The sequence below is a fragment of the Leishmania donovani genome, chromosome 20, assembly GCF_000227135.1.
Source record: "Leishmania donovani BPK282A1 complete genome, chromosome 20".
NCBI classification, from domain to species: domain Eukaryota; phylum Euglenozoa; class Kinetoplastea; order Trypanosomatida; family Trypanosomatidae; genus Leishmania; species Leishmania donovani.
In genome coordinates, this window is record NC_018247.1 from 363517 (window position 1) to 377730 (window position 14214).

At 62.5% G+C, this 14214-nt stretch overlaps 4 protein-coding genes across 4 annotated transcripts; all 4 read left to right on the forward strand.

Annotated features, from left to right (window-relative positions):
* Positions 1–14: 14 nt before the first annotated feature.
* Positions 15–869, forward strand: LDBPK_200920 (hypothetical protein, conserved; the record flags this gene model as incomplete). Its single annotated transcript, XM_003860384.1, has 1 exon — positions 15–869. One exon carries the CDS (start codon positions 15–17, stop codon positions 867–869), a length of 855 nt encoding a protein of 284 aa, XP_003860432.1.
* Positions 870–1568: 699 nt separating this feature from the next.
* On the forward strand, positions 1569–1814 carry LDBPK_200930 (hypothetical protein, conserved; the record flags this gene model as incomplete). Its single annotated transcript, XM_003860385.1, has 1 exon — positions 1569–1814. One exon carries the CDS (start codon positions 1569–1571, stop codon positions 1812–1814), a length of 246 nt encoding a protein of 81 aa, XP_003860433.1.
* Positions 1815–4796: 2982 nt separating this feature from the next.
* Positions 4797–11063, forward strand: LDBPK_200940 (hypothetical protein, conserved; the record flags this gene model as incomplete). The annotated part of the gene is made up of 1 exon (XM_003860386.1): positions 4797–11063. One exon carries the CDS (start codon positions 4797–4799, stop codon positions 11061–11063), a length of 6267 nt encoding a protein of 2088 aa, XP_003860434.1.
* Positions 11064–11539: 476 nt separating this feature from the next.
* LDBPK_200950 (hypothetical protein, conserved) lies at positions 11540–12925 on the forward strand (the record flags this gene model as incomplete). The annotated part of the gene is made up of 1 exon (XM_003860387.1): positions 11540–12925. One exon carries the CDS (start codon positions 11540–11542, stop codon positions 12923–12925), a length of 1386 nt encoding a protein of 461 aa, XP_003860435.1.
* Between the last annotated feature and the right edge of the window lie 1289 nt (positions 12926–14214).

The following is a 14214-nucleotide window of genomic DNA, read 5'->3' on the forward strand; positions in this document are numbered from 1 at the left end:
AAGCAGGCACGCCGATGCCGCCGTCTGGAAAGGTGGGCTCATCAGCAGCGCAGCAGGTGGTCGACATGGACCCGCTTCTCGTGTACTTCACCTTCTCCCGCATCCGGCCTCGCTTCTCTTGCGGGCGCACAATCGAGAGCACGCTGAAGCAATTTCGTGACGGCGAGCTGCACCCGCGCGACCTCCCCCTCCTCTCCGTGCTGACAGATGGCGCACACTACTACAGTCAAAACAACCGACGGCTGTACGTGTACAAGCAGCTGAAGCGCGAAGGCTTGCTCGACATGCTGCCGGTGCGGCTGCGCCCTCTGCCGCAGACGAAGCGGATGCGTAGCAAGTACTCACCGCAGACCTGCGCTCTGAATGCAACGCTTATGCGAGACACAGCGAACAGGGATGGCCTCAGAGACGCGAGTGCGACAGCGGCGGACAGCAGCGACGCGTCCGATATCGAGGGTAGTCACGACGACCATGACGCCTGCACGTCCTTGGCTGCGGTTGGGGAGCCCGGCGCGGGTGACGACGAGTTCCGCCGCGGCAACCGCTCAGCTCCCTCGTCCAGCTCTCCGCCACGCCCGGCATCCTGTGCGACGGGCTCCGGCCTTGAAAGGGAGGCGGTGGGGAGCGGAGACACACGCAAAGCCCCGACAAGGAGGAATCAGAAGAAGCAGCCGCAGCCGCAGCACGGCCTCGCTCTGTCACAGCAGTCGTCGAACGCCAACTGCAGCGAAACGGCGTCACAGCGTCCAGGAAAAAGCAAGGGTGCCGCCGCAGCTCGATCGCCGAGTACCAGTAGCAGCGACGGCGGTGGTAACGGTGGCACGAGTGCCTTGGAAGCAGAGCTGCGCAAACTTGGCCTGCACACGTAATCAAGTGGGCCCGTCTTCCTTCCCCGCCCCTTTTCATCCACCCCTCTCTCTCATGCGAGCGTGAATGTATGGGTTGTTGTTCTGTGGATTACCGCCGCAGTTACGTGGCGCTGTTCTTGTCTTTTGGTTTTTCCCTTGTTTTCATCTGCGCTCGCACATGGCACACCTTTCACACGTCAACAGATAACAGGGGGCTCTCGCTGTCCTTCTCCTTTTCGGGTCTTCGTTGGAAAACGGACGTGGAGAGGCGCAGAAAGGCCGCGCAGCTTGCTACATCCGCAAAGGCGGTGCGGAACTTCCTGTGAGGCGGAGCTAACATCTTCGTGTTGACCTTCTAGTTGACACTGCTCGACGAGTGGGCGTGAGAGAGGGGGGAAAGAGGGGGCATCGCTCCATCGAGCTCAACCGTCACGCACGTGAGTCGGCGTTGTCTTGAGGTGAGGAGTACGGACAGAACTTTAAGGTGAACGCAGCGCCCGCGCATGGGAGAGAAACACGAGGAGATCATGTCGTGGGTGGAGCATGCGTGGCGAGTGCAGGCCTTCATTCCCATCTCATCTCCTCTGACCTCTCAGCTTTCCGCTGTCGTTTCGTGACCCTTTTATTGTTGGTCGTTTTCGTGTTTTTTTGTGGGGGTGGGGTGGGGTGGGGTGGAGGCTTGTTCTTACCCTGGCCTCTCCTCCCCATCAACTCGGCTCGATGCGCTGCGGACTTATCGGCACACGCACACATCACATGACATCACACACACTAATGCGCGCTCGCTGCCCCCTCATACCTCCTCCTTCTCCTACCTCCCTCCTTTCTTCTCTCCTCTCTTGCTTGCCCCGTGCTATTGGGGATGTGTCTGTGTGTGTGTGTGTGTGTGGGGGGGGAGGGGGGGCTCCCTTAGGAACACACACACAGAGAGAGCGGAAACCGGATCGAGCATTGCATTGCGTGTGACAGATAGGCGGGGGACCACCGGCACACGCGCGCCTACACGCATGCCGCGCTTTAACGGGTCCAGTGGACGAGGGAGCATCGTCTCGCTGAAGCAAAGGAAAAGGTCTCTGGCGGAGACGGTCAATGAGCAGCTGGCTCGCTCCGCCTTCGGCGGTGGTGGTGCAGGAGGTGCGTACCGCGACGACGACGAATATGCGGACGGCGGTTTCGCGGAGGACTACGAGTTTGACGATGTCGACTCGAATGGATTCAACGGCGACGATGACGCGGAACGGGGCAGTCGTCGGCAGACCGCAGCATCTGCGGCCGAGAAGCCGACGAAAGATGCCGCAAAGAAGCTGCCGTCCTCTGCGTCTTCGTCGCGGCTGCGTCACCGCGGCCCACTCGACGCTAGCCTCAGCGAGGGAAAGTACGCCGCGACGCCAGTGAACGTCGAGGCCGCCATGGACGACATCTTCGGCACACTCGACATGGGAGACTTGGATGCCGAAGGTGAAGAGTTTTATGACGGCGACGATATGGATGCCGAGGAGGAGGAGGAGGAGGAGCAGGGATACGGCGAGGATGGCGACCGCAAGGAACGCGGCGGACGCGGTGTGGCGTCGAAGAACGACGCTGTCGGTCGCAAGCGCCGCCGTGCGAAGGACCTGACGGAGAAGGAGTACACAGCGTGGCTGGAGAACAAGAGCAGCAAGCAGAAGAAGGCGGGGCAGCTGCGGCGGTCAATCTCGCTTGGCGGGGGCAATAGTGGCGTCGGCGAAGCTGTGCTGGACAGCGAGGAGGCTGATATCCTCCGCCAGCTCAGCGAGCTCCGACAGACGCAGATGAGTCTCGTGCCCGCTGGAAACGCGGCGAGCGCCGGTACCTCTAGCGCCGCCGCCGAGACGGCCTCCACGCAAACCGATGCGAAGCAGACCCGCGACGTGGTGCAGCACCTCATCATGGTCTACGGCCAGCTGTTGCGTCTGCGCGTGCTGCTCCAACCGGCGGTCACCAAAGCCATCAGCATGCCGCAGTACTACGCCCGCTCTCTTTTTGTGGATGGCGATGCCGAAGTCGATGACGCAGCGGCGGCGGCCTCCAACGGCGACGGTGCAGCGGAGGTGCAGGAGATGCGTGAGGGCGTGTCTAAGCACTACTCGGAGCTACAGGATGACGTGGAGCAAGTTCTCGCTACCCTGTACGCCGCCGCGACGGGCAGCGGACGCGATGACCGCAGCAGCAACGTGCACGTGTCCTCCTCGGCAAGTAAGCCGAAGAAGGCGAAGACGGAAGGCGACCTGTCGGTGCCGTCGTATCGCGAGGTGGAGCGCTATCATGAGCGGGTGCTGCGGCACGCTGACACGTGCCTCGACTACTGGGGCAGGAAGCTGGTGCAGGCGAACAGCGCGAAGCTCAAAACGATCGCGCAGCCACTGCCGCAGCAGATCGCCGCCATCCTGTCTGCCAAGTCGCGCTTGCGCTCCAAGCTACAGAAGAACCGCTCGCACATGGCCATCATGGCCCACCCCGAGCACGTGCGGGCAGAAACGTCGGCGGACATCAAGGCTCAGCGTGCGCTGCACATCGCCGAGGGTGACGTCGACGACGAGATCTACGATGACGCTGACTTTCTGCGGGAGCTGGTACGCCGCGGCGGTGCGGTGGCGAGTCAGCTGGAGAAGAAGGTGAGGGAGATGCAACGGGCGCTGCTGCCGTCCCGCGAGGGTGCGCGCAAAGGCTTTCACCGGATGACGAAGGGCAAGGCCGTCAACTACGAGCCACGGCCAAAGCTGGTCGCCTTTATGGTGCCCGAGCCCCTTGACAACGCGCAGCGCAGCGATGTCGTGGTGAAGAATCTATTTCAGTAAAGCCGGCTTTGACGCGCGCACCCGCAAGCCAGCGTCGCGTGAAACGGCCAGCCGACAGTGCACGCGGCTCCCTCGGGAGGAGAGGTGCCGGTGGCATTCAAGCGCGTCGACAGGGCACTTTTCCGTTGTGTCGATTCGCTCTGTGTACGCGCGTGCGTCGCATCTCTTCAACTTGCCACCCCTCCCTTTGTTGGATTTCGTGTAATACCATAACCGCATATGTGTGTGTTTAGGTGTGTGCGTGTGCGTGTGCGTGTGCGTGTTCGCGCGCACGCGCGCGCATTCTACTAGCGCCGTAACGGATAGCCTTGAAGAAAACGAAAGAAAACAGCGGTGAAACTAAGCGAGCAGAGTTGTGCGCCATCACTCATAGGTGTCCTTGCGTACGGGGGCGGGTGTCAAAGAAGGGGAGTGGGTGGGTTGGTGGTAATGGTGGTGGTCGTTTTTCGTGCTTGAGCTGTGCTGTGAGTCCACTCCTGGTCTCCTCGCACGGCCATCACCCCAGCCTCCCCTCCCACCATCACCGCTGCAGTTCCCGTCGGGCCGCTGTCTTGTCGGCATTCATGACCACATGCTCCTTCCATCCCATTCCCCTTCCTCATCCCTCCCATGAGCGCGAGCTCCATCTTGCAACTCAAGTCCCTTCAGCAGGGAGGAGCGGTGGCGCATCTCGTCCGTGATACCGTCCACTTCACACACACACACACGTGCGTCGCGTAGTGTGCAAGCGGGAGTCTACTTCTAGCCTAGAGAGCAGAGCCGCGGATCCGCGCCAACGCTCGCTAGCGCCACAGAGCGTATCGAAAGGCAGGCGAGTTACTCCCGTGTAAAGCAGGGCGCGGGCGAACCTTGAGGACGAGTGGGCGCATATACGGCGCGCACTCACTCAAGTTTGCCTCTGCTTCGTCGCCCGTCGCGCTGCAGCAGTACGCCGCAGTTGCATTGCCCTCTAACTCCAGCAACAGCAGCAGCAGCAGCGGCGGCGGCGGCGGCCACATAGAGACAAGCGTGGGAGCGGCTGGTTCACGGTTGTTGTGATTGAAGGAGTGCGCTCTCGTGCCTGCTCTTTCGCTTTTCCGTCGCGTGTGCATATCCGCACCGCTGTCTTCGCCCTGTTTTGGTGTCATCCAACATGGCAGCTCGCGCGTCGCAGTCTTCCGGTGTGACGGCAGAGTTGCTCTACCGCGACGTCGTCTGGCCCGCCCTTTGGAAGGTTCTGCAGCTCACGTCGCCGCCGTCGAATTCCGCTAATGTGGGTGAAAAAGCCGGCGGTGGGGCTGCCGAGCACGTGCTCTGTGCCCGTGGCTTGCAGAGGGCTATCACGCAGGCACTTGTCCAGCTCCTCCGTACAGCCTGCGTAGACGCCGCCACATCCTCGATGAAGGGCGTTCCGTCGGGTGTGATGCAGGAAGTCGTGTCGCATCTCCTTCTTCACCCCCATGGCACTGAACAAACCACCGCTCCGCAAATCGTGCCGGAGGCGCAGATGGGGGTGTTGGACTCTGCGACAGCCTCGCCTGCCGCTGCAGCGGCTGCCGTCGAGGTGGAGCGCCTCTACCTTTTGGTGTGTGCAGCGATACAGCTGAGTGCACAGGTGAATGCCCCCCAGCTAGCGGCGGCGAAGATTGCTCCAACGGCTGCAACCGGCGCCGCCAGTGAAACGACAGCAAACACAGCGGCGGCGCCGCAGCTGCCATGGGGCGTCGCGCAGGCTTCCAAGTCAGTGGTCGCCGGCATCTTCGCGCTATCGTCCTACGTCAACTCTTCGTCCACATCCCTGCCGTCGCCGATGGTACTATGCCTGACTCCCAGTGTGCTGGGGCCGCCCCCCTCTCCGATGGCAACCACGACATCACAGCAGCAGCTGCAGCTGAATGTGCAGCACCTCTGGTTCACATTTCTCTGCGTGTACCTGCAACAGCTGTCGTCTCACACGCCAAAGGACACAACTGCGTACGCGCGTTTCTTTGCCGGCTGCGGTGACGAGTGCCGCAAGCGCCTCGCAACAGCCCCGGTGCTGTCCGATGACGACGACAGCGGCGACGATGGAGCTGTTGCCGTGGGCGCGGTAATGCGCCAGTCTACCGCTGCAAATGAAACAGCCGCGCTGCAGGCGTGGTCGCACGTCTCGATCGACTTGCTCCGTGACACAATCGCTCGAACGCGGTTTCGCCGAGCCGCGCTTCTCTTCAAGTCGTTTGTGCCCCACATGCTAACACAGGCCCCAACGGTGACGTTCCTGCTCGCGGACGTCCTTAACGAGTTTGTGCGCAGTTGGACGGCCTTCATTTCGCGCATTCCAGCTGGATGCATGGCGGACGATATGGCGCGTCGACTAGCTCGCTATGATACCCGTGGCATGCTCCACGATGACGGTCCCGCCAGGCCATCCCAGCAGTGGCAGCAGTGCGTTGACTTGCTCCGCGTCTACAGTGACCGTCTGACACGGATTCTGGGGACAGGCACCCCGCATGGTCACTTGGTCGCAACCACGCTGTGTGCTGTTCTCTCAGCGCTTTACGTGCTGCCGCACACTCGTGGCAGCTCCCCCTTCTCGAGCGCGGGGGAGGCGGGCGCCGTAGTCGCCGGCGCCGCAGTCGGCGCGCGTGGAAAACGTGATGAGGAGGCAGCTGTGCTGGAAATGGAGACCGCGCACCGGCAGCCACGCCGCCTGTCGACGTTCAGCACCGCCGGGGCAGCCGCAGCACCGTCGGTTGTTGGCGAGTCACTTATGAGCGAGGTCGAGTGGCGGCTGCGGCACTACGCGCCGCTAGGCCAGCTCCTCGCCTCCACACGTATTCTTGGGCTGCAGAAGGTTCACCTCTTCGCCGTTGCCACGGGGCAGCTGCGCGTCGGTCGTAGCGTGGCGCAGCAGGTCGAGCACACGCGGATGCTGGCGCTGGCCGCGCTATACTGTGGCGTGGCTGGGTGGGACTTGACAGTATTGATGTACCACTTCGCAGAGTGCCCACTAAACCCATTCAGCGGCCCCGAGACGCCGCCGCCAGCACTGCCGATCTCGGCGCTGGCGCGGTACACCGCTGCGGTGCAGCAGTACGTCGAGCACACCCGCGCAGAACTTATTATGGACATGCCTTTTACAGAGCTGTGCGTGCACAATGGCCACGTTGACGGGCGCGGCGGCAGGAGTAGTGGTTCGCGTTTTCGCGGCATGCGTTGCGGCGGGGGCGTCTACGGCCAGCCACCGAAGCAGGGATCGCTGCCGCATTCATCGGCATCAGCGATTCCCTCGCGCGGCGAGCTACACACACGTCGATTTCTGCGCATTGTGCACCCCGACCCGCTGCTGCTCAACTGGCGCCTTCACCTCACCGCAACGGAGGCGCTGGTGGCCACCACAGCGGTGCCGAACGGCGCCTCCGCAGCTGCCTTTGGCGGAGGAAGCAGCAGCATTGCCGCTGCTGCGTCGAGCACCAACTCGGCTGCTGGGAATGCGAACTCGGGTAGCGCTGTCCCAGACCTACTTCTGTCGCCGTGCTGTTTGATGCGCGATATCATTGTTTCAGGGCAGTACGCGCTGGCGGCAGATGGTATGCGCTACCTCGCCAAGCCGCCAACGCCTCCTGTGGCCAGCGCAGGGGACGTCAGCACTGGCGTGCAGAGTGTGAACGTGCTCTTGCTCCCGCGCCGCGCGTACCCGCAGCACATCAGTGTTGCTTACTACGTGTCCATCCTGCTGCGTCGGTGGCTACAGCGGTGGGAAGTCGCCGAACAGGAGCAGCAGGCCGGTCAAGCCGAAGCTGCGGCATTGATGCAGCTGCGGGATGAGTCCTTCCGCGTCCTCTCCTCTTTTCTGCCGGTCTTGTCGGTGGTGCAGAGCTACATGGCGAACCAGTCGCTGCTCGTGCGTCTCTTGACACGACTATCATGGATGTGTCGAACTACAGCTGTCGCCGCCGCCGCAACAGCAGCAGCAACACCGGCGTCGGAGGCGGCCACCACCTCTTCGAACAGCGGCGTTGCACCACCGGCTCCGAACGCAGTCTTCGCCCTGGCAGAGCGGCTGCTTTTAGCCTTCGTCATGCCATGCATTCGCGTGTTGCCGCCTGCACCGATGGTTTACGACGTGATGGAGGATGTGCTTCGAGTCTTTGCCCGCTCCAGTATCCCCGACGCACAGGCACATGGAGCGGTACCGTACGGCGAGAACGCGGCCATGCCGCTGCACATGTTCGACTGGCTCCAGGAGCTGCTGCCGTCGGTGAAGTTTGTGGCCGTGTACCGGACAAAGCAGCAGCTGCTGCAGCTCGAGGGGAGGCAAGGGTGGCCTCCGTCGCCGCTGGTGCACCCGCACGATGCGCTGCTGCGCAGGGAACGGGAAGCGCTACTGTCGCACTCGCTAAAGCGTCTAAACGCTGAGAACCTCGATGAGTACCGCGCGCTGCTGCGCCCCATCTTGTATGCCGAGCCGCTGCTCGTCGCGCATCGCCTGTTCACACAAGCCGTCGGCTACAACAACAGCTTCCTCGATATCCACACACGTCTCCTGCGCGGGTTGCCTGGGGCGGTGCTGATGCTTGTCGTGCAGCAAGGCCTCGTGCTGATGGCTCGCTACGCGGCGGAAGAGAAGGTCACAGGTGCCAACGGGGAGTGTCGCGTGACAATCCTGGCGACCTTTGTCGCGACGCTGTGGCGCGACAACCTCGACGCGGTGGATGGTGTGTTGTTGGCGCGGCGCGTCGAGCTCGCCCTGCGCAGCAACAGTGGCGACGACATACTTCTCGGCACAGAGCTGTGCAAAGCCCTCCTCGCCGTGATGGCGCATCGCGCGCTGGAGCACGAGGAGAAGTACAACCCCGCGCAGCTGCAGGCGCTGGCCTACACGCCTTCCACGACCTCCTTGTTCGGCAGAGGTTCCATGACGTCCTTCCGAGTTCGCTACTGGAAGGATACGGCCAGCAGTGCGCAGCTGCTGCTGTCGCCGGAGGACGTGTTTGTCAGGGCTCGCCAGGCGCTGCTGACTGCCCTGCAGCAACCGTGTCTGGTGCCCATTCAGGGCGACGAAGACAGCGAGGACACTGAGGAAGAGCACGCGAGGCAGTCTGTCACTGCTGCCCGCTCGGAGGTCCGTCTCCACCTCGGGCAACAGATACTCCTGCACCTGTGCCGCCTTCAAAGCCGCATCTACGAGCTGCAGCGCGACCTCGACGGCGGCGCAGAGGTGATCCTCCTGTCCTCGGCGGGACGGTACAACACGATCAATGACATGCTGGTAGCGATTGAGGAGGTGTCGCCTCCGCCGACGGAGAGCCAGGTCCTAGAGTACCTGTGCGCCTGCGTGCGGCAAGTAGCCCTCCCTCACGTAGCGTCGCTCATCGAAACGCAGCAACGCCGCAAGTTCGAGTGGGCGTCGGCTTTTTCCAGCAACGGCGGCGCCGTGCCGTCAGATGCGGTGTACAGTGTACCGGCTCCCACCTCCTCGAGGGTGGCCGTGGCGGCTGTAGATACACCTGAGCTGCCTCCGATTGCGCAGCTCCTGCAGTACTTTACCGCCGCGCACTTCGAGTACAAGCCAGATCCCTACGACACCGCCCGATACGAGTGGCAGCAGTGCATGGAGCAGGCCCGAAGCCTGACGAATCAGTACTTGAAAGGCAACAGGTCTGCCGGAGCCGTGAGTGCACGTCGCGCCGCGTCCATCGTGACGTGGTTGGACGGCGAGGCGAAGCGCATAGATGCGGAGGAGTCCATGCACATGCACCTCTACAGCTCCTCCGCCGCCGCCCGCGCAGCGCTTCTGGAACTGATTCGGCGCGAGCTCGCTCCTCCCACGGAGCCGCTCGCCTCTGAAGCGGATGACCGTCTCGTGGAGCTGGCTGCGTCGTACCTCCTGCCCCGCGCTGTGTTGAACCTCCGTGAGGCGGCGACGGTTGCCGCCTTCTTCACGTGGCTCTTCCAGGAAGCAACTCCGACGACCGGGTCTGCGGCGACGGCGGGGCGCGGCGAAGCTGAGCAGACGCCGTGGTCGCTGCACTGTCGCGCCGTCGACCTTGCCTTGACATTTGTGACGGCGGCCTTTACCTACTTTGTGGGCTTTACGGATGGCGAGTGCAAGCGCCTCGGGTGCGTACTGCAGAGCCTCCTGCAGATACCCGCTCTCAGTGCCCATGGTCAGCAGCTGGACGCAGCGGCGCGCCTGTGGCCATCCCTGCTGAAGTGTATTCAAGCGCTGTCACCTCGCACGAAGCCTAGTGGTGGTGCGCCTGCAGCTGCCGGGGAAGGGGCCCGAGTGCTCAGCGACAAGGACGTCGCAGCAGCAGCAGTAGCCGGCACAAGCCCCACATGCGAGGCTGGGGCTGCAGCGCTCGGGGGCAGACCTGCTGTGAGCAGCGGCGGCATCCGCACTGTGAGTACCGCCGTATTTGAAGGTTTCCTTCACTCTGCGCACGCTAGTCTCATTAACGGCAATGACGCAAGCAGCAGCGAGCGCGCCGGTCCCGCGTCCCTGCTGAACTTGGCAATGGCGCGGGGAATCGTGGCGTCGCCGGCGCAATCGAATGAGTTGCAGCCAGCAGCCTCCACTGCTGCCGATGCTGCGGCTGGCACCCTCTCTGCCGTCCCGTTGCAGCTAGAGGCGTACCTCAGCAGGGCGATGATCCAGCTGCTCACTCACGAGCAGGACGTGCCCGCCTACGCCCACCGCAACCTCTTTCTCGTCCTTGAGCATCTTGACAAGAGCACCTTCCCTGCGACCTTGTGCGCCGTGGACTTGCTCACCCGCGCCGTCGAGCCGCACGCGTCGAAGACGAAGTCGTACTACGCCTTGGCCTCGGCGGTGCTGAAGCTGCTGCGTGCAAATCGCCGCCACCGCCGCGAGCTTCAGCACGCCATCGCGGCACTCCGTCACGGAGACGAAGGTGTTGCCCCCGCTGCTTTGCAGGCGGCGCGGGGTGAAGACGGTAGTGCGCTGCCGCAGGTGCGTGCAGCCGCCACGGCCTGTCACGGGCGGTGGCGTCTCGACGAGCACTACATGAGGCAGCTGCTGCAGAACGAGGTGGCGGCACTGCTCGAAGATGCACAGGTACGCCATCGGGTCGACGACGGCAGTGGCGAGGACGAAGAATACGAGGAAGGCACCGACGACAACGAGGTGGAGAACGACGTCGCCGACGGCATAAGTTGTTCGAGCGGCGATGGGCAAGGCGATAATGAAGAGGGAGTGTGTGACGATTTGTCTGCTGCAACCACTGCACAAGATAGTGGGGAAGAGGATGAGGAGATCGACGACAGCGGAGGCGGCGAGGACGCGTCGGGCTCAGGCTCCGAAGATGATGACGAAGAAGAGCGCGACGACGGGAGCGATGAAGACGAGTCTGCTGGCAGTGGCGACGGCGATGATGCGTCGCCGGCAGCGCGCAAACGTCGCCTTGAGGAATGATAAGGTGTGCGCGCGTGTGTGTACGTGTGCGGGCTCGTCTCGTTGTTGACATGCGGTGTATGGAATCTTGAAAACGGCACGCGGGACTAACTAAAGCGATGCACGGCGGCAGCAAGGATAACATCAGCAGCGCAGGTTTTTTTTTCGAGCATGTCGGTGCTGCCGTAGGCACCGTCATCCGTCCTGATCCCAGCACGCGCACAAAGAGCAGTGGCAGCGCGAGGAGGTGGTGGGACGGCAGTGATAGTGCAAAGGGCAGAGAGCACATGGCAATGCCTGTGTCGATGCATGCATGGGAGTGCCGTCTTGGGTCGCCACGGTGCCCTCCGCCCTCCCCTGCCCTCCCTTCGGGCGCTGTCTCTTGATGTTTCTTTCTCCCTCTCTGTCCTTCATGCCTCACCTCTCTCCCTCGCCATGCTTCGTCATCTGCCCCTTCCGCGTGCGCATCCACAGCCTGCATTCTGCCACACGCACGCATGCATGCACATGTTACAGACACCGTCCCCCCCCACACACACACACAACACCCGCATCCCTCTTCACTCTGCGTGATCCTTCCACCGGCGATGCAGGTCGAGCTCTCGTTTATCTTTCCACACGCGCTCAAGGAGCTGCCTGTGAGCTTCTTTGTTCCCCTCTCCTCCCAGCGTCCGCGCACCGCGGCGAATCTGTTCTTCATGTGCTCAGGGCAGCTGCCCTTGCCAGCGGAGCTGCTTTCTGCTCTGCGCCTGACGGAGGCCGAGGTCGCCTACGCAACGCCTGATGCTGCCAAGGCGGCTGGCCTGTTGCCGCTGAGCGACTCGGCGGTCGTTCGCATCGACAAGGCGTCTGTGATAGAGATCGGCAGCAGCACCACCAAGTCGATCTTTGGTGGCTTCATCCCTGATGAAAGGGTGACGCTGTCGGCTGGCACAGCCGCGCGTGGGCAGAGCCTTGCAGCTACCATGTCCTCGCTGAAGGCGGGGACACTCCTGTACGGCAACCTCGGCATGCCGAACACGCAAGCCAGCCGCTACTACATTCTTCTCGAGCCTGTCACAACGCCGGAGCAGCAGCACGAGTTCGCCGGCTTCGCACCGCTTGGGATGGTGACGAGTGGCTTGGCGGAGCTGAAGAGGGCGGCATCGCAGACGGCGGTGCAGCCACGCACGCTTGTGCCCAAGAAGAAGGTGGTCGTGTCGAGGTGCCGGATGCAGCTCGACTACACGCACCTGTCATCCTTTACGGCAGCCGGTGCGTCTGCGCCGCTTGGCGGGCTCTGCGACGGCACCGGTCAAGGCGCTGGAAAGCAAAGGCCCACAGAGTCGCACGAGCGTATCGCTGGCCGTGTGCGCCGCCGCGATGACGACGGTCACGAGGCCGAGCAAGCTAGCCCATGCAGTGCGTTGCACGATGACGGCAACACCGCCGACCCTGGCGCAGCGCCGTTGCACAGCTCCGGCTTCTTCAAGATATCGGCGCGCTTCCCGAAGGCGGTGGCGGCCTCCGGCGCGGGTCCCTCCCTGAAGCGGCGCCGTGCAGAAGCATTCGTAGTCGGTGATGACGGCCTGCCGACTCTCCGCACGACGGCGATTTCACCTGGCGAGCAGGTCGGCGGCGACGGCACCGCCGAACCGTTCGAGTTCTTCAAGGCCCAGCAAGACGCCTTCATGAATGACATTGAAGGCATCAAGGATGCGCAGCTGCAGCGATTTAATCGTAAAGCCGGAAAGATCATGAAATCCCGCCGGGCATGGGCATCGAGCAGCTCAAGTGGGCGGCACGCCAGCTCGCAGCAGCACAGCAGCAGCGGCACACATGCCACAGGATCAGGCGCCTTCTCAAAGACTGGCCCGAAAAAGACGAGGCCCAAGCGGTACTGAGCTCTTGAGGGGGGCATGTGCATGATTTGATGTTGGCAAACTCTGTGCATCGGCGGACGGCAGCGCCATTCCCGCAGTGCCTGCTTCTCTGTCCGCGTCTCTGTACCCAGTCAACCATCACCACCACTACTCTCCCCTCCGTGAGGCGGTGGGTACTACAGCCAGAGAAAGAGAGAAAGCATGCATGGAGACGCCGCAGCACGAGGCGATGCGGCGAATACACCACGCACCAACACAAGGGCACATATACAAGCAGAGACGCCTAAGCGCGGAAGGAGAGGATGTCGAGGAGCACGCTATCATGGCAGGTGTTTTGTTTGCTCTTGCTCGTCTCTCGCCTCTCTGCTGATACCTATGGGAAAGTTGTGTCGATGCTGATCCTCCTCACCCCACCCCACACGCTTACCGGCCGTGCGTCCACGTAAGACACCTGTGAGCGGGTGCGGGTGGCCATGTCGCTCTGTGGCCCTGTTAACATCATCAACGTAATACGCTTGCAACGCTCCACAGATCAGCGGAAAGCAGCAAAGTAACATGACGTCTGCTGAGTGGCACAAGTACATGGTGGCACTCGCGCGAGTGTTTGGTTGCGGAAGGGTGCTTCACTGGCGAACGGGTGCCTGCGTCAAATGCGCATGCTTCTTCCCTTCCGCGAGGGGCTTCCCTGGGCCGTTGCAGACCAGCTAGTGCGGAAGAGAGGCAGGAAGCACCAGCTCCGGCAGAGCAGCAGCAGTGGCAGCACGAAAAAAAAAAGACGGATCATTGTAATCTCTCTCTGCGTGCTCGTCAATGACAGTGCAGGGGCTTGGTGTCTTGTCCGCCACGCACGCTCAAGAAATGCGCTTCGACGGTCTCTTTCTATCTCCGGTGTTTTAGCGTCGCACACACCTGTGGCATGCGCGTTCATAGCCGCCTGCCCGCTCTCGTCTCAACCTCTCTCTCGCTCTACCTTATTTGGCAACCATGGGGCTGCCCTCGGGCACGGATATCCGTCGGACGCATACACACAAACACAACCACGCACGCATACGCCGAAGTAGAGAACCGAATATAGGGAGACTCTCAGAGGGCGTCGCGCAGACTCTGCATCTTACTGGGTACGCTGTTGTGCCCCTTTAGCGCACACACCGAAAGAAGCCGTCCGTAGCGAAGCGCAGCGCATGCGTGGCGCCACTTGACAGAGCAGACGCGGCCGACATCCTACGCGGGGAAAGCACAGCTGGACTTATGCGACGCACGCGGCGGTCGGTCGAGGCCGGACTGTCGGCAGCCGCGCGCACCTTGACGCA